Raw genomic sequence first — 25,340 nt, 5'->3', positions numbered from 1 at the left:
TTTATCAGTTTTTTCCTTACCAGTAAGCTACAATTCTGCTGCTCTTCCTCACTCACAATTCAGCTCATTTCCCGACCAATTTATTCATTTACCCATTTTCTTCATTTCATTTGTAGATACTCTGCGTAGATAAATTATTAATATTGTAGATAAATTATCAATATTACTGCTATAGATTAATATCTATACATTGTGGTTGCTAACAAATAAAATTGCTTCGTATTTTACATACTGCAATAACAAGTGGAAATGAATAGTTTCATCGATAAGTTGCAGACTGATAGGGTACAATTGCATGAGGAAATGTCAGGCTTTATGTCACAATGCCGTGTACGTCTTGTTCACATCCTGAATTTGTTTCTTCTTGATACCAGAATCAACCTTCAAGTTTTCCTTTTGATGTTTCTATATATATATGAGAGCTGGATTGGTATAATACGCAGACTAACATACAAGACACCAAACATATCGGCCTAAGTTTCTCAAAGTTTGCACTATTGTTCTTAACTTCCATCTTAATCATCTTATATAATTGCTTAAAAAAAAAACATAGTTGGGGAACAATTGTAAAAAATGAACACCCCTTTGCATTACATTCTTCTTTCTCCATTGCCGTTTTCTAATATGAAGGGAAGAAATCCGTGCAATTTGCAACCCTAAGCCGTGTATCGTGAGAAAAATAAGCCGAGTGTAAAAATGAGCTAGGCTTATCAGCTATGGAAAGTGATGTAAAATGATCATGCTCTTTGTGATCTAAGTCCATTTGAACATCGAAAGGAAAGTCTCTCAATAGCAAGAAACATACTCTCCCAATTTATGTAGCAGAATTCTCATGAAGCTAACAGATGTAGTGAAATGGGAAGTGCTAATAGACTTTTGCTGGAATTATATTATTTCATGGATGTCATCACTGAGATCTATCAAAAGAAAAGTGAATCGAAGAAACAATTCGTTGCTGTGTGACATTTTTTGCTCAACTGGAAGACTCTCATATTAATCCAAATTCGATCTCCTAGTTCTGAGATTCGTTACTGCAAGATTTATCTAACAGAATTCTCAAGAAAGCTTAACAGATATAATGTCAAATGACATGACAATTTACAAAAAAACCAATATGAGTCTTATAGCGTGTAGAAATTTTGATATAATGATAAAGTAATGAAATAAATTCACGTATGATGAATTCCTATTTGCTTTTGGTCTATTCCTTTCCTAGTAATACCAAAGTAAAACAATATTGTTCGTGTTTGATTCATCTAATATTATAAACATATCTTCATCTTTACAAAAAATATAAACTTTTTTATCTAAAATTTACGTTTGATCCTAGTACCTTTGCGGAACCATACGTTTTATCCTAGAATCTTTAGCGATAAGTGGATGTATGCATATACTGTAACCAATTTCTAATACCCAGTAATATCTAGTACTTCATGGTAAGTTAAACTGACATGGATAATCCCGGATATATTACAAAATCACCCAGTTCATCGATCTGGCACAAATTATCTATGATCTTCTTCATCACGAAGACAATTGCAACATTGGCTACCAGCTTGTGATTAAAAAATCGGCAAGTAATCCAGTAGTAAATTAATCACTGATATGATCATTTCTGAACCTTACATTTTAACAGATCTCAAGCAAACGGTAAGCTTAAAAGCGGAAAAAAACCTTAGAAAATTTTATTACCAAATTGTTTAATACCCAAAAAGAAATCATTTTGGTGCATAATACGGGATCAGCAAGTACAACCTGTTAAACTAAAGAACCCGCTATAAGTTCAACAATACAAAATTAAATACAACACAAGCCCGTATCTGGTGTGCATAAAAGACCTAAAGTTGCTTACTTACTTCCCTTTGTTTTTGTATTTAAGGTTACTTCAAACAATAGGCATAGAATCCTAAAATATAAGTTATTAATAAGATTGTCATTTTTAGATCGAACTGTAAATAGAAATATCAAATGTATTATCAAGAATAAAGTATTACCATCTTGCTTATGCATTCTGAGTGCGTGAATGCGCCACCCTTTCAGCGTTCCAAATTGACTGTCGAAGATACCATACACTAAAGATGGAAATGATTAGAAAATATGGTATGGTTGCACAAGGTATTTATTGAAGTTTGATTGATGTGGGAATTCTGTCTTATCTTTAGTGTATCATAAAGGAGGAACTTTTGTAGTTGCATTCATAAATATGATTTCTCAATCATAGATCAAAGTATGTTTATATTACTTCCACACTCTACAGGTATATAATCATTTCTAACAGTATTAAAATTATAAATTACTGACGTTGTTGTTTTTCTCTGCCTGAACCACCACCGTGTATGGTTCTACCTATCTGTGCTGTTCGAAATTGCTTCTGGAGATCCCCTAAGTCACGGAAATGAAATGCTTCGGGTATTGCCGAAACCAAGGATTCTTGTGTGGCAAGAAGAATTCGATCGTCCAGGATCTTCTGAAGCAGAATGAATTTAGTGTAAGTTATTTAACCATTTCATTTAGTGCACAGCTAAAGTTAGTATTTGTTCTAATTATTACTCTGCTCTGGAAATTAAGACTTACAGGACGAGTTAATAGATTTTTCTTTATAATCTTTTTTTCTTTATAAAAGTAAGCGTAAACAAAGATGTTTAAATGCTACTAAAAATGGGTTTAGATAGAAATTATTGCTAACTGTCCAAAAAAGTGCATAACATGAGATCAGCAAATACAACCTAATAAAACTAAAGAATCCATTGCAAGTTCAATAATGTAAAAATAAATATACCACAAGCCAGCACCTGGTGTTTGCAAAAATTTAGATCAAGAAAAAAAAGAGGAAAACTGAATAAACACAAGTCCCAAATATTTAAACGCAATAGTTATTTGAGATTTTAAAAAACAGAAAATTGCAACAAGGAACGCAGCAAGGTTAATAACACAAGAATAACAATGAAAACATTTTTAAAAAAAGTTGGAAAAATTAGTGAAAAGCAGATATTAAACATTTTAAAAAACAAAAAATTGGAAGCCATTAGTGACTAATAACTAAAAACAACAACAAACGATAAAACATTCATGGTATTATCTAAATGAAAACAAAAAATTAATTGCAAACACTGAACTTTCAATAATTCATGGAAGTTGTCTAGTAAAAACCAAAAAATAGAACAAAAGAAATTTCAGATGCAGCATAAAATTTACATACATGGCAGCAGGCCGCTCGTATACAAATTCCCCGAAATTATAAACTTTCACTTCCTAATGGCTTTAATTCTCTCATGGTCGATAATAACATGCGACATTGTCTTGAAGTCGCAACCATTATCATCATGTTTTAGTGTTTGATATTTTTTTCCCTGTTGGTTATTTTTTCGTTTTTCTCCTTTTCTCTTAAACTAAAAATTTTTTGCTTAAATTGTTTATTTTTCGATTCTTTGTAAGATTAAAGTAACTTTCCCAGAACTAATATACACAACTTATTTTCTCCAAAATTATACACAGAGAGGAATCTCTCTGACACATCAGTGGAGGATTTTTTAATAGCTGGGATCATTCATTAGAAAGACCATTAACAAAGATGTGGAACGCATAGTAGTCTTATCATTTTCAGTTAATATTTTCAAAATAGGAAAGGATGTGAAAGTGTTTCGACAAATTCAGTGTTCTTTTTAGTCCCTCAGCCTTGTTCTTTTTTTTTTTTTTTTTTTTTGTAACTTAGAATGAAATGCAGGAACTGAAATTTTACATGTTGTCATACCTTTAGAATATCATCTACAACCAAAAAACTGCAGCAAATGCTTGCAATAATGAGTTCACTTTATCAACATATATGTGCTCATACACTACAACAGTGATAAAATCAGTTAATTTGGAGAACCAGACCAGCAACAACTGAAAATCGATAATTATTGATTTGTACTGTGTTAACTCTTCTATATTACTTTACTGGTCAAAAGCATATTTCACATACATATACGTAGAAAAAGAACCAGTCACTCCTTCAGTTTTATGCAATAAACTATTCTGATTGCTAAAGCTTTATGAGTACGTTTTGAGGTGAACAAAATATTCGATGTGCATCGTATTGCTTCGACGAACACATCTAGTGTCTTCCAATTTAGGTGCAGCAAGCGAATGTGTCTTGATAATATCTTATGTGAAACCTTCCATGTTCGCTTTATTCGACGAGCAAAGAAATATAATACTTAGTATCATAATAAAAATTAGGAAAATGCTTAAAATAGAAATTCCTATTCACCTTTTTAAGCAACTATTTGGAAATCATTCCGTGAAGCTGCAAAAATAACTTTAAAAGAAACATTTTTTAAATTATAAGCAACTTAAGATGCTGAATATTCATTCATTGTTAGAGCAAATGAAACTAGTTCAAATCACTCATCGTTTTGGTCTCAATGCTTTGAAGGTGAAGTTATTTTGGTGTATTGTGGTTGATTTAACAATGTTACCGCTGAATACGACAATGTAAAATAACGAGTTCACTGAGCTGATTAAGCCTAGTGATTTGATCTTCCAGAAAATTAACACACTTAATGTTACGTCGTGACTTAGAATTTTAGTAATTCTATAATCACGGCAGTCTATTAACAATTCTTTATATTGTCTACATTATATTCATTTAACTAACATAAAAATTGTCCATGTTACATTTTCATAAAGGAATGAAAGTTCAAGTCATCAATATATCGCCAACTTCGAAAATCGTGAATCTTTTAATCATTATATCTAATAAACTATGTTACAAATGCTCTCGCATGTTTATCGCACTATTGTTATTATATAAATTGTTTTCGATCTGACATTTATTATATTTAGTCATCTCCCCCTTTTTTCCTTTCTTGTTTACTCTATGATAATTTATTTCGGCAGATAATCCTTGAAAGTAACAGATGTTGTCCATTTTCCTTTTAATATATATATATATATATATATATATATATATATATATATATATACTTCATGTAAGCATGATGGAAACCACTGAATATAGATTGCTTTCGTATGTAATATTATTCAGATCTTCAAACGCTATTATTCATTATAACAGTAGACAAGATAGTAAACAGGTGAAAAGAAACATTCAAGTGCCAAATCTGCATGGATTAAATCTATTTAGTAATCAGAATATACTGGTTGAGAATTTTTGGATGAAATCCAAATAAAAAAAATGATCCGTCATTCAAAAAAAAAACGTTGCAAAGTTACTACCTTTAATCACATTTAAGCATACATTTCTGGAAGAGTTCGTACCTTTGAACTGCATAACTAAAAATAACAATAAAGTTAATGAAAAGTAAATGTGAATGTATTTCCTCTAGTCGAGAGTTACTCTGATATCTCGATCCTCACAGTCTTCAACTCCCGAAGCTTGCTTCACAAAGAATATAAAAAGGAAATATTAATTCAATTTACAAAACTTACTCTAGATAGTCAAAATCAATGGTTGAAATTTGAGACTGCACCAAGGCCCAAAGAGCCCAAAAGAAATGAGCGGCCTGAAATATTTCACCAAATTTTGCTTCGTAGAATTCAGTTTATTCTCAGTCCTTAAAAGAACATCCTATTATTAATTCATAAATAAAACATTAGTCTAAAAATACCGCTTCAAAAATATTGTTTCCATCTAGGAGATTGTCTACTTCATCTTTCGTTGGTTTCCTTTCTAGATAATATATCAAATATTTCGTTATCCATTCGCGTTTATATTCCTTATCAGGACATCGAGAATAATTAAAATCCTCCACACCTTTAAATCGAAAACATCTTAAGGTATTGTCTTGTGTTGAACATTAATTAAACATACATATAGCAACTTTCCTGCCACTTCAAAGCTCTCAATAATAATATGCATTTGATTTTAATATCAAATATTATTTTTGTGAAGTATAAAGACACACTGATTAATAAATTGGTTAAATAAACGAATAAAGTAAAAAAAAATAAGTATATATGTATACATTAATTAATTAAATAACAACAATGACGATAATATAATAAAGGTAACGACAATAATAATAATAAATTAATTAAATAAATAAATAAACGAATAAAAATTCTTCTGGAGTAAATGTTCAACGTCCAGCTAAAATAGTTTCATATGCTTTGGAAACGCACTCATGTGTTTCCGCCGTCAGCTAATTGAGCCGGTTGTTGCTTTTTCTCACCATTTGATCTGATTCCAAGCTACGTAAGTAGGATCATAAACTGACCAGCATATTCGCAAAAGTGATTAGCTATATCGAAGTCCTGATAATTGTAATCAGCATACTCATAATCAATAAAACTTATTGAATCTGAAGTGGAGAATGAATTTTAAAGTAGTTTAAGAAATGGCAACATATCTAAATTGTGAGCAGAAAGAGCGAAAAAATAAATTGATTTATTTTCAAAAAGTACTAAAGCTTATTAAAATACAGCTTGAGTAGAAAATATCGAACTGCTGCAGTCGTTCACTTTCATATAATTTCAAGGATATATTTGTGATCAATCAGAAAAGTCTAATTACTGCAACAGAACAGTTACTACTTATTACGTAAAACATTTTAATTAATTATGGAGGCGTTTTGTAGCTTTACTTTAGATTTATCCATGAAAATTAAAAAAGTGAACCTGTTTTGTCATCATGAATAATGTTATGGATTAAAAGGTCGTTATGGCAAAAAACAACTTTAGATTGCCGTCGTTGAATAATGTCTCGTAGACGGTGCAAGTCATGCAAGAAGGAAATCTCTCGCTGTTTGAAGAATTTATCATATCTTTCTTGCTTTCGCTTACTCTGAGAAATAGATGAAGTAAAAATCAGTGTCTTTGTTCAATTCTTATCCCAAATTAATTAATAAATTAGCCAAGCATTGAGAGTAACTGCAAAATGACCTCATAATGAGCGGAGAAATTTGCCAAAAACTGTCTGATTTTGATAAACAGTGTTGGTTTTGCCTCATCCCCAGTGTTCGGTTTTAATTTGTGCAATCTTGAAAGTGATTTACAAGTATTCCTGAAAGTATCATTGTTGTGGGAAATCGAATAGTTTTGGTTCTAGGAGAAGAATATCCATTATTGCGAATCAAGGAGTATCAATAAAAGTTTCAAATTGTTTGTTTGTCTCAGTGCAGTTCTATAATATTTTAAGAAAAATACGTATTTATATATTTAAATAGTTCTATCATATATTTAAGAAAAAAGTATGTATTTGTATATATTTAGAATTTTAAATTACAATCTAGGATAAATTGTTGTTTCTCTTTTCAGCTTACCGTCCAGCAAAACTTGAGATAGACTTACAGATAAACATGATAGCTCAACTCTTATCTCCCCACTTTTGAATACCTATTCAAAAAAAAAAAAAAACTTAAAATTCAAAAAAAAATGTATATTTGATATTAGAGAGAAATTTAAGCTAGTAAGACTGCTAATTTGAATATGAACATAGCTATTATATATGCCATTGTAACAATTGCTATTTAATAAAAAGGAAAAGTGAAAAGTCACGTAAATAACATACGCAACAATCGTATCATTGCGTACGTTGTCAACAGTAAGCGTATTTCCAGGAAGAAAACCGCTTACAATCCCTCCGGAAAACCTTGCATATATTTGAGCAGCACATCCATGTGATGCCAAGTATAACCAGTTGTTGAATTCCTTATTCCTTGAATTAAATTCCTAATAGCAAAGAAGTTTTTATTTAAGACTATCTAGTTTTAACCTCAAATTATGTATTCTCATTATAGTAGAATAAATCTATTGCAAAAGTCATGAATCAGTTCATACTATTTTTCGAAAAAATAAGATCATAAAAAGGAATGGCTACTAAACCAAAACTGTTAAGTCGATTAGATAGATCTAGCTGTCAGTAATAATACCGCCTAGTAATGATACCACTTTTTTTAACATCCAAAATCCTAACTTGAGGATTTTCAGCTTTAATACCTGTCAATAATTTTATCCGTATTATTCCCGTAAATTCTGAACAGTAGTCGCTCCTTGTGTGTGGTACCATTTGCTGGACTGTACGTTGCACATAGGATTTTATTCGTTATCCCAACTGTGAAAGCCTAAATTTATATTTGTATCGTATTACGTTCTTAAAATGAAGTTTCTCGAAGTTTCTTTTAGAAATTCGAAAACTTAGAAATAAACACTAACTTTGAATGAAATCAGTTCACGTTTCCATGTTGGTTTGATTTCCTTCAATACGAGTAATGCTCCTTCCTTAGTGGCCTCATCATCAGTCAATGGTACTTTTATGTTTATCGTAAAAATATCATTTGCATCCGGCATAGTGCTCTAATCAATGTGAATTAGAAAATAATTATAATGTTGGCCCTTTAACAAAAGCGAATTTAATTCATGGTATTCAAAAAATGCCGAATACTAGAAACAAGTGTGGAACCATGTTGATGATTTCTCAATTTGATGAGTTATTAATGAAATGCACATGAAAAGCCCAAAAATTTTCATTTGCAAATGTTTGAGAAGTTTCAGGACGAAATAAAAAAAAAGTAAATTTAGCAAAATGGATTGCCATGTTATTTTCTTGCTGAATTAGTTACTATCACAAAAGTTCTTGTGTGAAAAAACGTTACAAAAATTTCTTCCCTTTTATATTTCCATAACTTCGAATAAACAAACAAAGCATGACTGATTTCAAAACTTAAGGATATTTTACTGAAGAAAAAAACTCATGAGCATAATTCCCAATTTTTTGTTGTCTAGATGGAATGGATAGTCCTACCGGAAATTTGTTTGATGTACAGTGCCCAGGAACTTCCTTCAGAGTAAAAGTAAACATATATCAGTACTTCCTGATACTCTCATACTCCTGCGATAAATTATCATATGATTCATGAAATTTAACATTTATAATCGGTAAGCATTCATTTCCACTACCAATAGCCAGAACGGTATTCATCAAAGTCCATAATTTAATCGATCCTTTTTAAACCACAGAAATGTTTACTATAAAAGTAAATACTCAATCCTCGCTAGAATTCTGACAAACTAGATAAGCCAGATGACAGATTGCAAAGCAGACATGTAACTGATGAACCAAAGTATGGCAGTGTTTTCGAAATGAATATAATGATATTTTATTAAAAGAGTTTATTAGAAGCGAAACTTAAAAACCTTTGTGTTAAGCAGAATTGAAGATGCAAATATATAATCAAATTCGGTAACCAGATGCTTTCTGCTGCCATGACTAGTAGTATTTTATCAAATCAACAAAAGATAATAGGTCGAGAATATGATCATTCCGAACGGGATGATTTGTGCATTGTTAATAACTGATTAACTATGCACTAATGATCTGCACTTCAAATAGCTTACTTTGAGGCAGTCGCACCTACAGAGTAAAAGGTAAAGTAAGGTAAAAATAGCGACAACATGAGCTTGTTCTGATCACAGATGGAGTTCAGGGCAGTAAATGCAATCCTGCATACTCAAATGTCTTTATCATCCAGTCAGTTTCAAAAATGAAGAAGTATAGCAGTGGAAGCAGCTTACTAATTGTCAGCACTGTGCCGATTGAAGCAGTACTACAAAGATCGGAGCATTACGGAATGGCCCTGAAGGAAGAGTGGTAAGCCTATAGTCACCCTGTGTACATTCACACTCAACACTTTTTCTAAGATGTCGCAGATTGCAGTAGCAGTAATCAATAGGGCATGTTCTCCAGTCAACAAAGGCATGACAAGAGGGAGTAATGACAAGCACCACTAGGCTTGCGACAGAAAGATGCACAGAGGGATAGAGTTGCGCCACTGTTTCTGGCCTCTAAGCCACACATTTCCATCAAGGGAAAGCCTCTTTCCGCTTCCATGCAATCCCTTAGCCACTCCCTCTCTCCCTTTTCCACGAAACCCTCTCCATAAGTCCTAGTTGTTGGGGTGATACATCCAACAGCGCTCAAACATGCAATCAACTATTCATTGCGTTCAAACAGCATTGCATTCCCAACAACCTTTGTGACCCACTTTTTGATCTCATCTTCTAAGCCTTTTTCAATATTATAGCTATCGCTCATTGCAAAGATGACAGTGTCTCAAACCTGAACCTAGTCCTCAGTCCCTTGTGTCATCCTTATCCTAGAAATTAAATAAAGAGTGCAACTGATTCAACGTATTTCTTTTTTCTTTTAATACCCTACTACTTAATTCTATTACATTACCATTAAATTTTACTACTGTACTGCCTTTTAGATTGTTCTTAGGTGTTTTTTACATCTACCAGTTCTGCAGTTACTGTTCTGCGGCTTTTATGCTTTCTGGCTACTTGCGCGTTAAATCCTATGAGCTGGAATTTCCTTATTATACAAAGGTAGTATGATGTATGTTATAAACTTGCTCGGTTGCTGATCGTCCAGTTCGTCTAACTGAAAATATCAATCTATTAAGAATTAAATTGATTGCCCCTTTTTGTCTATGAAGTGACTCATTTTTCAAAAATGTTATTTCATAATTTTTAGCAAATTTTCAAGCTTGAATCGACGGATAGAAAAATGAGATTGTTGAGGTGGCCCGTCTCCTAACATATATTGTCACTGAGTGTCCGTTTCGCGTTCCATGTTTGACGCTATCAAAGAGGTGAATTCAATCAATAAATTTATGATGTGAACGAAGTATCAATTTGTTCAGCCAACAAACAGATTTTAGTTATTGGTAATTGTTTTCATCTGCTATAACGTGTCCCTTTTATTGCAGGTGATTGGCGAAATCAATCTTAAACTAAATGCTGTTAACGATGAACTGAATGCAAGGATGAGTTGTAATACTGAAGACAGTAAGCCTTCTCATTTGCAAGCAATTAACAGAGCAAGCATGATTGTAAGCATTATTATCCGCCATTCATTGAGCATCTCCAGATGATGGGATCATATTGTAGGACAGAAGAATATTTCTACATGGGAAATACGATACTTCGAAGTCATTCACAATGACGCTTGATCACCATATATTTTTAGTTATTATGGAAATACAAAAGTGGCTAGAGATTCGATTTCGCTGCTTGCGTTGCTGTGGGAATGATTGTCCTAAGAGTTTTCAAGCTGATTAACCTGATACTAATTTTAGGCTGCCGTGGTTAAGTTTTATACGGACAAGCTAACCACTAAAGATAACTAGAAAAGGGAAAAGAGTGGACATAGATAGACTGAACAAGTACATAATAATCCTTCACATAAAGCTCATTTATTTCACGTGTGAATTGTTGCATTTCTTGTATCATTTGATGCTGTCCTATAGAAAAAAGAACTGTGTTTTGTTCTCTTTCTACTGTCTCTCTCTCTTTTTACTTTGTAATCCTTTAAAAACAAATAAACTTCGTAACTAGAGAATACTTTTTCAACCCGTTACAATTCGTTTGAAAGAATATTTTTTTGTATATAAGTAATCGTACAATATATCGACCGATCATTCCACTTTCGTTATTTTTTAATAACTTTATACCCATTGCATTTTCTAAAAAATTTGCAAAGCTATGCAGGAAAACTTCTGAATCCATCTGTACTTGTCACTGTTGGGAAGGTAGAAGATGAGATGGGGAGGAAAAGACTTGAGATTTGGGATGTGAATATCAGGAAGTGAATTCTAACAAAAATTTTTTGCACCGGACATAATGAAAGAATCCTATTGGCCTTGAAATATATTATAGAAACAGCTCCTCTCACAAATTTTAAATTCTAAAACTAATTCTTGGAACTATTTAAGTGTTTTCATTTAGTTAGGAACAAATTAGATTTCATCAAATTCTTCGAACTAGACCGTATTTCTGCTTACTGGATAGCTCTAATTTCATTTCTTTTGGAGGGAAATTACGTAAATAGACATTTCAGACTGATTAGTCGGGATTATGTTTCTAATGTTTATTAGCTACAGCAATGATCGAATTTAGCTTTTGCATATTTTCTCGAAATCTAGACATTTTTCTAGCTTCAGTTTGATATCAAAATCGAAATACTCATAGCAGCATGTAGTAAAATGAGCACTTGTAATTGTCACAATATCAGTAATAAAGTAGCCGTTTTGTTAACAATTACCAATCTTCCGAGTATCCCTTTCTCATTTCCGTTGTCATCTAAACTACTATCAGAAAAAAAGTGACTGATTGATTTCCCTACTTTATTACCAAATTCCCAACCTTATCTGAAAAATTGAAGGCCTTAAATTCTGATTGACGAATTCGCTCAGTAGGGAATATTGAGAAAACAACATTTTTCCATTAATTGCTGGAGTGTTTGTGCATTTTTTATCTGTTCCTCTTGTCTTTCCAGCAATACGAACAGTTAGCCGTCTTCTCTCTTTCAGACGAAAGTTTTACAGAAGATATTTCTATTTGTAAACCTAAAATGATCAATTCCCAGCTGATCATTTTGTAGTGAAGTTACATCACTTTTCTTTTTTTTTTCCTGCCGTTTTATACATGTATAAACAACTGTCCAGCTATTCATTATCGAAATATTCTGAGGGCAGCAGCATAAAAATAGCGTTTTCCAATCTTATAAATTTTACACAGCAGATTTTTAGAATTCCAGCATCTTGTTTCTTTTATTTTAAGGCATTTTCATCCTTCAAAAGGTCTTAAGATTTCACAAATTCTTATAGGTGGATTAGGAACTTAAATTTTACTATAAGAATTTATAAATAGGCCAGATAGGATAATAATGAAAGGAAGAAAAGACGAGAAAATACTTCAATATTCATTTTTCGATAAATTGGAAAATTGAACGCTGATTGTTGCAGGGCGAAAAATAGTGTGACATGATTGAAGCTGTTTCAATAGCTTGATTCCTAAGAGAGGATGAAATTTTACTACCACTTTAACTGTAACTAAACGCCATTCAAAGAATAGTTCGATGGGCTACAGTTAATTTGAAATTAATTTAAAGGAAGTGATTTCAATTTCAAACCACAAAAGTATGGAGTGAAAATTCTTAGGTTAGACTGAGAACAAAAGTTTGTGAAATTTTCGGAATTATTATTGTAATCTTAATAAGCATCGTGAAATTTCCTTATTTTCCTGACGTTTGAAGTGAAAAATTGAGTCATGAACTTCCAGATATTTTATAAGGGATAAGTGTCGTTGTCCTCTAATGGGATCATAAAATATCTCGGACGAAAGAAATAATTACCTAGGTCATGAAAAAGCCGTATAAGATGTAGTATCAATTACAGGTTTTTTCTTTTTCTTAAGTTTTAAAATGTAGAATCTTTGAGGTTTTAAAGTTTTAAGTTTTAAAATGTAAAATCTTTTTAAAAAAGTTGACGAACCCAGCAAAGCTCCTGAGATGTTGATGTGCATAGGCAATGAAAGCGCAAAATTTTGGGCGAGGAGGACATTGATGAATTCTTGTCGAGAAATATGAGATTATTGAGCCACAGTTCTCTACATCACTGCTAAAGCATGAAAAATGATGGCACTATATAAAATGCTATGTTAGTAGTAAACCTTTAAGCAGCTTTGTTTGTTTATTTTTTTTTTGAAGAAAGTTTACATCGTCACTTGGAAAATTTTTTGAAATTTAATTGAAATCTTTTGAAGAGAAGATGAACTTCAGTGGACGATAAATTAGGCTTAAAATAACATTCTTAATGTTTTATTTTATTCGGTTTCAAGTTTTCCTTTTTTTTTCTCATCATAAATAGCTGTTATCCTTATACCATTTATGTCAACCCCTAACTAGTAAACTTTTGTTATTCATACATAGCATTCTCATTTTCAATCAGTAGCAGTTTTTATTCTGGAACATTCTTACTTTAGGTTTCTGAGATTTTCCTGAAATTTTGAAAACAGTATACCTATAACTTGGAAACGTATTCAACACTATGTTTTTGTGCAATTATTATGAGAAGTGATAAATGAAAATAGGTTAGCATAAAACAGGTCAACCTAAATAAGGCTTTTTATGCTTATCCCTTTTCCATTACTATCTGCACTAATTTATATTTCTAAGATATTTATTTTAATCTTTTTTGCATTTTTATCCAATTATGGGCAATAAAATAGCAGTACATTGTTAGTCAGACATTTTTGACTACGTGTTGCGTTTTACTTCCTAGTTTTTTTTTTTAAAGTAACTTCTCAATAACTCTCTGCTAATCTTCTCATAAAACTTTTGAATCTCCTGTTTAATTTATAAAAAGTTAAAAAAAATTACTACTCATTCCTCATTAATTAATTATAGACATGACAGCGGCAAGTAATGGTAGTGCAACGAATACAACTGTAGTAGCAGCGCTTTCCCACCAGGCGCAGTACTGTGGACCGTATAAAATTGAAAAAACGCTTGGAAAAGGTCAGACGGGTATGTCCTTCAATTTGTTTACTTAAGTTAATTCAACTTTGCCTTCCAACCAATAACTGTTCAATTCTAGGATGAAAAGTGAACTTTTGAAACAGCACTTTCAAATATTATTTCAAAAATGCACTCTGTTGCTAATTATATAATTTAATTATATGAGAATAGATTTTAACACAATCATGCAGTTGGACATTTAAATTAGTTGACCTAAAGATCCTAAAATTCATTATGCGTCCAACGGTACGGTGAGTGATATATACAAATAATGATATGAATACCTTGACTACTCATCAGTATAGTTCATTCCAAATTAGCATGATGTCTCTGAGTAATTGTTAATGATTGAAAATTGGTCCAGTTTCCTCAGGAAGGGTTACTTAGTTATTCATTACCTACTAATCGTTGTAGATTAGAAATTAGCGAAAACAATATTTTATTCCATTGTATCTTTCACTTTAACAAGTCGTTTGTCTCTAATTATTTATGTCGTTTTAAAATGATGTAATTCTGGAATTTTATTCATGCACTCAAGTAATTTACATAATGTTGCAGAAGGGATTTAATGATAGCTCACGAAGTGTTAGCTGTTAATAAAACTCGAAGCCCTTCCATTCTTAAAAATTCAGTTTAATATTTTAGCAATTTAGTAAAAATAGCTGAGAGAACACAGCATTGAGAAATAATTAGAAGTGACTAGAAATAGTTAGAAGAAATGAAAAACTATGGAAATTGAAAGCATGAAATGAAAAGTAAAAAATTGCGTTTATTTCGGGATGTTTTTATTCCAGAGTTGAGGTATGAGAGAAGACTTCTCAAAATTACTAAGGAATATTATTTTGCTAATTGGATAGGTTTAAAACACCGACCTATTAAAAGTTAAGTGCAAAATGAACAAGGGTAATAGGCATCGCATATTACGTTTAAACATATTTTTCTAGTTTAAAAATTTATTTATTAGACCATTTCAATCACATAAATAAGAGCTGTTTAAAAATTACTTTCTAATAGTTGCATCTGACGTAGGTCACTGGTCAAGCCTTAAATGTTATACTTTCAAATAATGGTACTATTTGAAACCAGGTGCAATCATAGTGGCCACTGTATAAATGTTGATGCAAAAAAAGAAAAACGAAAGTAAAACAATTCGAAAAACTTGTGGGAGTAAATAAAATTCATGCGTTTTATAAGTGCCAATTGAAAGGAGTAAAATTTTACTACCGCTAAAAAGTGAACATAAATAGCCATTACTAATTATTTCGATTTGGTGATGGTTTACAGGTTTATTTTGCAATATTTCATTTTAATAATTCGAAAAGTATTTTCCCTCGTTTGATGCTTACTTTTATTTATTTTGCATCTATATGCTTTCTACTCCTACAAAATATCACTTAGAAAAAACTTAGCACTTAAGACTATATATCGCCTCCGTGCTACACTTGAAGAGAATCATTGACCCCGTCCTTTATTGATCGCCCATATCTTTTTCACTGATCGTCAGCCATAAAAATATATGTGTAAGGAATTAGGCAATGAAAAAGAATTTATGGCTCAAAAGATATGGTAAATTTTATGCCATTTGTCTTACTAGTTAAATAATCACATTGGACGCAAAATTATTTTGTTTCATTTTACTACACATCCTTCATGTGTGCAGTGGCCAAATAGTCAATGCTAAACATTCTGTCAAATTTACTTTATTTTGCTTCCGATCGTTAATTTACTGATCTAACGAAAATTTAACTTTACAATAAAATTTTCATTTCTTTCATTTATTTAGAATCGAGAATATTAACTTTATTTACCTACAAATACGTCCTTCCTTAGTTTTCTAATATTTATTCTGGGTTTACTGATTACAAAATTTTATTATCAAATCAAACAGTACGTGTCAATTTTTTATTTATCTAAAATTAACTTAAATACTGTCGTAGTTTCGTGACTAGTCAAATTCAATTTTAAGTCATTCAGCCAAAATTTTCGCAAATCGTTCCATTCTATTTTGTCAGGACAAGATTTTACATTACTATATGGTAGAATAAGACAGCTTTTTAAATGATAATTCAGAAAAAGAATAATAAAATAAAACCGTTCTTGCTCAATTCAAATGAGAAGACACAGCTAACTAACGTAAAGGTCAAACTTACAGTGCTTCACCACAGACATACCTGCCAAATATTGTGTTACAAATGATTTATGGAGGGAAACATTGGGATATGAAATGCGCGGTGTTAACTTAGTCATTTGAAATATGTTGTAACAAACTGCAGAAATAAAAATCATATGCATGCTTATGCTTTCATTCAATATTGACATATTTCCACTTGGAGTAATTCTCGGGAGGAATTTTATTCTCAAACTGGTGTGCAGTTTCACTTCATGTAAAAATTAAGCGGAGAAAATTAAAGCAATTGTTAAGTATTCGGGAATGGTACTAAACTTTAAAAAACTGACGAAGAGATACGCTAAGGAATAAGTTATAGTGAGAAAGTACAAGACCAAAATGTGTTTTCTTTTGGTAAATATGCTGCAAAATTAGTTAAATACGATGACATTTTTGGATATTAAAAGTCAAGACATCCAAATAAAATTGAGGTGGCATTTGACGCGAATTTCAGCTACCGTTCCATAAGAGAAGGTATTGTAAAGCATAAAATGAAAAATGTAATATTATCAATGCTAACGGTTAATGAAGTGGAAGTGGTCATATACTAACAAGTATCCACATTATTATAAAATGAAAAAAGTAAACGGTTTTCAAATGTGTATTGGTGAGGTTGTGGAAAATGAAAGAGTGGAGGGGAAGGGGAAGAGTAGCTGCAATGTCATTTCATCAGTCTTCATTAGTTTTTGATGAATTACTTATATAACAACTGTCTTTCATATAACCAAATAAAAAACAATTGATTTCAAGTGGCGTTTAGCTTTATTTGGCTTAAAAATCCTCATAAATCTTATGAAATTGAACAGTCAGTAAAATTAGACGTAATTTTCTACAGCTGCAATGCCAATGTTATTTGTGAATTGCTGTGAAATTTGATTCTTTTGTTCCAAACAGAAAAAAAAAAAATGTGAAAAGTCATTTTGGACTGGCGGATACAGCAAGAAAATGGAAGAAAGAACTATTAATATGTTGGTTATAGTAGCGTTTAAAAGTGTTGATTAATAGAATGTCAGATGATAAGTTGAAAGTGACTGTTAACTCTGCGCTCCTGCCAACCCGTAGAAAAACGGGTTGTGTGAATAAATTCAACACTTTATGAATAAATTCAACTGAACGATCGAGCGCAAGCAGGCACTAGTGTAACACTCTTCAAGAAGTTGAATTTCACACTAAAAATCTGAAGAGGAACAAGTTTATTGATCTTTGATTAATGCATATTTCAGGTCTTGTGAAGACGGGAACGCATTGTATTACTGGTCGTAAAGTTGCTGTAAAAATTGTTAACAAGGAAAAACTTAGTGAATCAGTTCTTCAAAAGGTTGATTTATATGTATTTGAAACACTCAACATAGAGGCTAATATGCTTAACTTTTAAATACTTATTACAAATTTGTGTCTTAGATTCATAACTCTTTGCACTGATGTTTGCATCATGAAAATAAATGAAGTATTTCAACCTGGTTCAAGAGTTTTTCTTTTTTTTTATAATTAAATTAACACAGTGGTATCTGGCAACGAAATAAAATTCTTTCTTTAATATTTAACATCATTAGTTTTATGCAAAAGTGTTTAATATATGATGCAGCCTCGAGATTAACAAGCATAATGAAGACATGCAGAAAATTTCTACGTGGAAGTTTCTACTTCATTCAAATTTAATGAATGGGAAAAAAGCTTTGATAAGTATATTATAGGTGGAACGCGAAATTGCAATAATGAAATTAATTGAACATCCAAATGTGCTTCATCTTTACGACGTTTATGAAAACAAGAAATATCTGTTAGTTTTTCAAGATATTCACCCGTGTTTTTTCAAAGTCTTTCAATGCATAAAATAAGCCAGTTTTTTCAAGAAAATATAACTATGGAAAAATCTATATTTTTTAAGCACTAATACTTATGATAAGGCTTATTTTCTAAATAAAACAATTTTTTATATGCTTCGTGCCGTTTGTAACCGATGTCTTTTTCTGTTTTCTTTTTAATTTCATTCAAGCATTATCTGTTTTTGAAAATTCTCAACAAATTCGTTGCAGATATTTATTGCTGGAACATGTTAGTGGCGGTGAATTATTTGATTACCTAGTCCGAAAAGGCCGCTTGATGGCTAAAGAAGCACGAAAATTTTTTCGACAAATTATTTCGGCTTTGGATTTCTGTCATGCTCATAACATATGGTTTGTAAAATAAATTATAATGAGACGGAATTGGTTTCAAAGCATTTTTGATCTAAATTTTGTCAGTATTTATCAGCTCCTGTTGATTTGCAATTCCCAAAGCCAATCTTTAAAATTGTTTAACATGTATCATAGTGGTACTTGAGTAATTTATTTCTCAAGTTTATTTGACAATGATACACTAATGACCAAACGGTATAGAACAGTCCATGGGGAATTGTTACTAGAACAGGTTTAGGCGTATTTCATTAAGATTTAAACAGTTGCTATGTCTATAAGAGTTCTGTTTTATGAATTTTACAGAACATTCAATTTTTTAGCCACCGAGATCTAAAGCCTGAAAATTTGCTTTTGGATGATAGAAACAATATTAAGGTTTGTTTTCAAAATTATACGTAATTTTCAGCGATCAACTAGCTCTTCTTAATTTTTGCGAGTATTGACAATATACTAATACAAGTTAAAGTTTGTGATTGAGATATTGAAATGTATAGATCTTTTGAATATCTCTCTTTTCTTCCTTACATCATGTGAGTAGTACATCTAGCGTGAAGGAGTTTAACCCATTTCTAGTACAATGGAAAAAAAAAGAGATATTTCAGGTTGCTGATTTTGGGATGGCATCCTTGCAAGTTGAAGGTTCAATGCTTGAGACCAGTTGCGGGTCTCCACATTATGCTTGTCCGGAAGTTATACGGGTATGTAAAAACAGTTTTATGGTGGGTTCAAATAAGTTTCATTAATTTTAAAAATGAGTGTATAATTTTCATCATTTATTCCTCATGTTATTTTTTTGAAATCTAAAAGTCGCACTTTTCATTCCTAATGAACTTTAATAATATTTGAGATATTCCTTATTAATAGAAAATTTGATTTTTGTAGTTTAATTTCTTAATATTCATTAACAAAAATCAGTCGGTTTCCGACGATTCAAAATTTTCTTATTTTTAGGGAGAAAAATACGATGGTCGGAAGGCTGATGTTTGGTCTTGCGGTGTTATTTTGTATGCTTTATTAGTTGTGAGTTTTTTTATTTGTAATATCATCTTTGTTTTGATGAGCAGTCGTGTATTTATAACTTATTTCTCGCTTATTTGTAAAATAAATTATTTGCATTATTTGCAATAGCTTAAATAAATGTTCATCTAAGTATATGTAATATCTTTAATTCAACCATTTTATAGGGTGCTTTGCCTTTTGACGATGATAATCTGCGTAACTTGCTAGAAAAAGTTAAGAAAGGAGTTTTCCATATCCCTCATTTCGTTCCAGCTGATTGCCAGAATCTTCTCAGGACTATGATCGAAGTTGATCCACAAAAGCGGCTTTCTGTGAGATACTGTTTTTCACCGATTTTACTTTTTAATAGCAATAAAAATTTTCCAAAATTACTTTAAAAGAAGACTATTCAATTTTTACTGTGTAAATTAAAATAAACCATGTTCTATTTAATAAAACCAATTCATATCAATAGATAATATTTAACTTGTAGTTAAGCGAAGTATTCAAACATCCATGGGTTGCTGATAGTTCGAAAGCTGAAATGGAACTTGAACTACCGATGGCACAAGTTGTACAGGTAATTTTTGATGTTTTGAATATGTTTTTCATGGTAAGGAACTTCATTAAGTGTAGTCGTATCAAAAAGATTTCTTTCAGACGTATATAATTCCTAGCGAAGAAAATATTGATTCGGATGTTTTTCGACATATGACTAATTTGGGGTGCTTCAAGGATAAGGAAAAATTGATCCGAGAACTATTGTCTCCAAGGTATCTACTCAATATATTCTTTTTTTTCATTATTATTTATCTTTAGTACGTGAAGAATCCTTGATTTATTGATATTATACGTCAATAATCCTTGATATTATAACTTATATGTTTAAATCTGCTGAGTAAATTACGCTATTGCAGACATAACACAGAGAAAATGGTTTATTTCTTGCTGCTAGATCGAAAAAGGCGTAGACCCGCACACGAAGATGAAACTGAGGTGCTTTTTTTGCAAATTTGAAATCATATTTGCAGAAAAATATTTGTTTAGCAATTAGCAGTGGTTTGATAATTTAGCAATCTTAAAGATTCATATAGTGCAAAAATTATGCAATTTTTCAGGTTATTCTTCGTAGCTCCAATCTTAGTCATGATCCACCGCGGAAACGTACTGATTCTTCTAGACTCTCCAGATATCCATTTGGTTCAATCAGTGAAGGATCTCCAATCAATCCTCGAAAAACATACGGGTAGTAGGATTAGTTGCTGAATTCTCCATTTCGTTTAAATCGACGTTCTTCGGTTTTTAAAACTTCACGTTTATTTTCTTAACTTCATGTGTTTTCCTTTTTTTTTTATATGAGAGAAAAGATTTAAGGCGATACAACCGAGGTCGACACTGCTCACTTGGTGGATCTCCAAATGGTTCGACTCGCTCATCACCACGTGAGTCGATCGGTGGTAGTATTGGTCCTTTAACGCCATCTTCACGACAAATCTGTAATGCTGCTTTACAGGTCGAAGAACATGGAAGGCTTGTTTTAATCAAAAAATTTATTCCAAATTCTAAACTAAATCCTGGAAATCTAGGAGAATAAACTTGAAAAGTTGTCATAAATGGTGGAATTTAGAATTTCCGCGCGTGCTAGCAACTATCACTATTATACCCAACCAGTTGATCCAGAAGCATTAGCTGTTGCAGCAAGACGAGTGCGTACCAGTATCGATGATAAGGTTTAACATTTACTAAAGTTGCTGTTAGTTTTAGCTGTCTATTGGACATCATGAACTTGAAGAAATGCATGTATTTCAATCGACTTAATTCTTGTCAGAAACGGATTTCTGTGCTTGGTTCATATAGCAAATACTCCTTAATATTAATTGGTATTTTTAATGAATAAGAATTATTTACAGCATCTTCAAAGGAATCTTCAACATTCAAAAGCTGTCTCAAATATGACGTCTGAAACAAAGATGAGTTCAAGCTCGAGTGTTGGTTCTACAAATGCATCCACAAACAGTCTGAGTATGAGCACAGTTTTTATTATGGGCATTAATTCGTCCCCATAAATTGCATTTTATTCTCTACAGGTAGCACAAATTAATACTTGTATTTTCTACAGGTAGCACAATTAGTACGTCGAGACCATGGCGACGGTTATCGAATATCAAAAATTCCCTGTTGGGAACACCACGGTTTCATCGTAGAAAACTGAGTAGTGGAAGTAGCGGAACTGGAGAGAGTGATTCTGAAGAAAATCAAATGTTAGAATCCTCCGAGTAAATGATTTTAACTTACTACTATAAGATATACAGTTGTTATGATTGCTTTCCTAGACTTAAAATATTGCAGAACACATAAAATAACGAAATTTAATAATTAGTGATCTTGAAATTTTTTTTTCTTGTTTTAATAAATCTTGATTAAATTTAGTCTTCTGGTTAAAGTTTTTCCTATCATCGCTTCCTTACTTCGAATAGTTTTTAATATGAATGTTAACTTTCATCTATCCATTTAGTTTGGTGAAGAAGTCATGGTTTGGATCCCTTGCATCAAGTGTAAGTGTTGAGCGGAATGATGTGCAAATACCTGCTCATGGGAAGACAGTGAATACCATAAAAGCTGAACTTATACGCGCTTTTCTAACGGTTAATACAACAAAAATTTGATATTTTCGAAAAAAAGATTTTTTCCAAGTAGTAATTGCTTTGTATTTAAACATTAATAATTGCTTCCTTGTGAAGAAAGAATTTCACCACTGCAGTACACGTACAGGAATTTTTTTTTTTCGTCAAGTGATACAAAGATATTTATTCTGAAACAGAACTCATATATTTGGTAATCAAACCTTATTTCATAATTGCTATTCGATATGCACTAATATTTGTTTTAGATCCACGAACTTAGCCATTCTGTTGTTGGTCAGAATTCATTTCGTGTTGAATACAAGCGTGGACCGACTGTTGGTGGTGGTGTTTTTTCGCGTGGTGTCAAAATGCAGGTAAATTGATTTGATTGAAAAAAATGCATATATTGGAGAGAAGTGTTTATTACTTTTAATATTACTGTTTCTTAGGTAGATATTGTCCAAGCCGCCCACAGAACAGCGTCAGATGACGAAACTCCTATGTATGTTGTCCAATTTGCACTCCTTGCTGGTCCAGTTAGACGATTCAGGAGACTTGTTGACCATCTCACAGCTATTTTGCAAGCATCTCAACAAAGGTTATTGCACCTGTATTCTTAACATTTTCAGATTTATGCTAAATAAAATAATGATAAGAATACGCAAAGAATATGTACTGGCTGTCAATAACATGTTTTTATAGAATTAGTGCACTACTATGTCATTAATTCATTACTGCTTGTTATAATTCTTCAGGTCTGACAGAAGCATAGCATTAATGGTGCGTCCCAGGAGGCTTTCCGATTCGAGTGTTAGTAGTGCCTGTTCTGATTCAGATTCTAATACAGCTACAGCGATCCCACACGTTCGAAGTCAGACTACGGTACAACTTCTTCATTACTCTTTGCTCTTATTTTATGGGTAACCTTTAGTATTATTTAAAGTCTAATATTGATTAATTTAGGAAAGAGTTGAGACAAATTCCACGTTTGATAAGTATACTTTACGCTCAGCAAGTGATGTACGACATGCACTACCATCTAGCAACGATTTAACTTATCAGAGATCTCGAAGAAATGTCTTGGCAGGTACTTACTTAGTTGATTTCTAATTCTTTATAGAATTTGTTTCTAATGGATGTTTTACTTTTTCATCTTGATTACATTTTGATGACATTATAAGTGCTATCATTCACTTCTAGTTAGCATGCATAACAAAAATAAGCCAAAGAAAATTGCGTCGCTTATTTTGCTTACTTATAAGTACTTCAGGTAGGTAACTATTTCAATGCATGCGCAGCTAATTTATCACTGCTGTTGAAAACGATTATTATTTTGATATATAAATAGTAAAAACACTAGCACGTCCGTAAACTTGTTATCCTGATTGCACTGATGTACTTCAAATTTTTGAACACTCTCTGCAATACGCAAATTACAGACACTTAATCTTTCTCCTTCGTATCTTTTTTTTTTTTTGTTATTCATATGAAGATGGACAAAGAACAGCATTTGTAAGTGGCTTGCAAAAGACTATTCTTAATCTTATTTTAGCTTATCTGAAATCACCAGTGCCACATAGGCGAAATCCGTCGTTGATAATAAGTGAAAGTGGAACCCATATGATAACAGGATTGGGATCCGTTGGTGGAAAAACACGTAAAGGATCGTCCGGCACTGGAGTTACATATATAGGAAATGTAAGCGAACATAATACATCAACTCGGAATATGCTCGCATGCAGTGCTTCTGTTGATGAGCGTTCACCTGCAAGGTGAGCGTACACTTATGAAAAACACAGACATGTCTATTGACATGTTATATATATATATATATATGCATACACACATATACGTACATACACGCATACACATATATAGCAAAAAAATATATGCACAGGCTTGATTGTTTACTTCTGTCCGTTTTGCTCATCGCTTTCAATGTAAGGTTATCTGGTTTGCAAACTTCTCCGAATTTATAATTTTTCTAATTAATAAATATTAGCGAATAATGTATCGGAAGCAAATCGAGCAACAAATTTGTCTGGCTCATGTTACTTTTGTTCTAGTGCGTGTAGTATCGAAAACCGATCTCAACCCGGCACACCCAAACAGCCGTTGACATCGTCATATCGGCAACGAACTTCACAAATCCCTGTTCTCAAGTCTGACAATCTTTGATATGCATGTGTTTATTTTATTCTCTTCTATGCTCATTTGCTGATGCAAATACATGTTTGTTACCAGCATACATTTGAAAATGAACGTTGTCTTAATGGAATTACGAAATTAATGAGTATAGATCCTTTTTAGCGAATAAATTGTTATTAAAGTTGTTTAGGAATAAGAGATTTCCTGTAAAAATCCTAAAAGAGAATGTTTGAAAGAAAACAATCATCTCAGATTATCGATATGGTTTGTTCGAATAATTTTTAGTAATAATTTATGTAGTAACTTATTGCGATCATTTCAAAATTCTTATTTGCACACTATATGATTGTTGTCAGAACTGTTTCTGTGGTATTACCGTTGATCAGTGGATGAATTATTTCTAAGTAGAAGCATTTCCTCATTTCAATTACAAATCTGTTGTCTAGTTTGAAATTCGTCTTCTGCTATTTCTTAAATTAAAAGAAGAAAAATTGTTTTGTTTGCCCTAATTCCCTAGGAAACATGATTAATATTTTCACATATATTTCACATTAACATGATAAGTGATTTTACCATTCTGTTCTTATTTAAGATTAATGATAGTATAACTCATTGATAAATTAAGGTAAATAGCCAAAAGATAGAAATCATAAGCTCTTCGAGAAATCGACTAGTCAGTGTCTGAATGAGTATAAACACTGTCAGTAATGGTGTACTACACTTGGAAATCTGGCCTAAACACGATAAAGCAAATTGAACATTTGACGGAATATTCCGTATTCCTGCATGAAAAAAGGATAAGAGGGCGGGATTCAAATCAAGTTTTCTTGTCCAACTTTTTTACCATTTTACTGTTTGTTCGCTTAATCCTAGTCTCACAAACCATTCGCAAATCATTGTTCAAGCTTACCATTCTGCAGTAA

At 31.9% G+C, this 25,340-nt stretch overlaps 3 protein-coding genes across 3 annotated transcripts; 2 read left to right on the top strand and 1 right to left on the bottom strand.

Annotated features, from left to right (window-relative positions):
- Window positions 1–2,395: 2,395 nt before the first annotated feature.
- On the top strand, window positions 2,396–3,339 carry Bm328 (uncharacterized protein; the record flags this gene model as incomplete). The annotated part of the gene is made up of 2 exons (XM_001898810.2): window positions 2,396–2,488; window positions 3,178–3,339. 2 exons carry the CDS (start codon window positions 2,396–2,398, stop codon window positions 3,337–3,339), a joined length of 255 nt encoding a protein of 84 aa, XP_001898845.1.
- Window positions 3,340–5,222: 1,883 nt separating this feature from the next.
- Bma-ckc-1 (Uncharacterized protein) lies at window positions 5,223–8,292 on the bottom strand (the record flags this gene model as incomplete). Its single annotated transcript, XM_043074145.1, has 9 exons — window positions 5,223–5,277; window positions 5,434–5,507; window positions 5,613–5,758; window positions 6,222–6,305; window positions 6,622–6,787; window positions 6,886–7,006; window positions 7,514–7,660; window positions 7,942–8,066; window positions 8,158–8,292. 9 exons carry the CDS (start codon window positions 8,290–8,292, stop codon window positions 5,223–5,225), a joined length of 1,053 nt encoding a protein of 350 aa, XP_042930079.1.
- Window positions 8,293–10,574: 2,282 nt separating this feature from the next.
- On the top strand, window positions 10,575–24,447 carry Bma-sad-1 (uncharacterized protein; the record flags this gene model as incomplete). Its single annotated transcript, XM_001898814.2, has 25 exons — window positions 10,575–10,595; window positions 10,713–10,791; window positions 14,192–14,311; window positions 17,693–17,787; window positions 18,164–18,249; window positions 18,506–18,646; window positions 18,967–19,021; window positions 19,249–19,344; window positions 19,598–19,666; window positions 19,831–19,977; window positions 20,139–20,225; window positions 20,306–20,418; window positions 20,563–20,641; window positions 20,764–20,891; window positions 21,020–21,175; window positions 21,273–21,375; window positions 21,556–21,667; window positions 21,765–21,921; window positions 22,161–22,290; window positions 22,536–22,643; window positions 22,719–22,867; window positions 23,025–23,151; window positions 23,233–23,356; window positions 23,822–24,041; window positions 24,336–24,447. 25 exons carry the CDS (start codon window positions 10,575–10,577, stop codon window positions 24,445–24,447), a joined length of 2,814 nt encoding a protein of 937 aa, XP_001898849.2.
- Between the last annotated feature and the right edge of the window lie 893 nt (window positions 24,448–25,340).

Source organism: Brugia malayi (genome assembly GCF_000002995.4).
Source record: "Brugia malayi strain FR3 genome assembly, contig: Bm_v4_ChrX_scaffold_001, whole genome shotgun sequence".
Classification (NCBI taxonomy): domain Eukaryota; kingdom Metazoa; phylum Nematoda; class Chromadorea; order Rhabditida; family Onchocercidae; genus Brugia; species Brugia malayi.
This window is presented reverse-complemented; position numbering and strand designations above follow the sequence as displayed.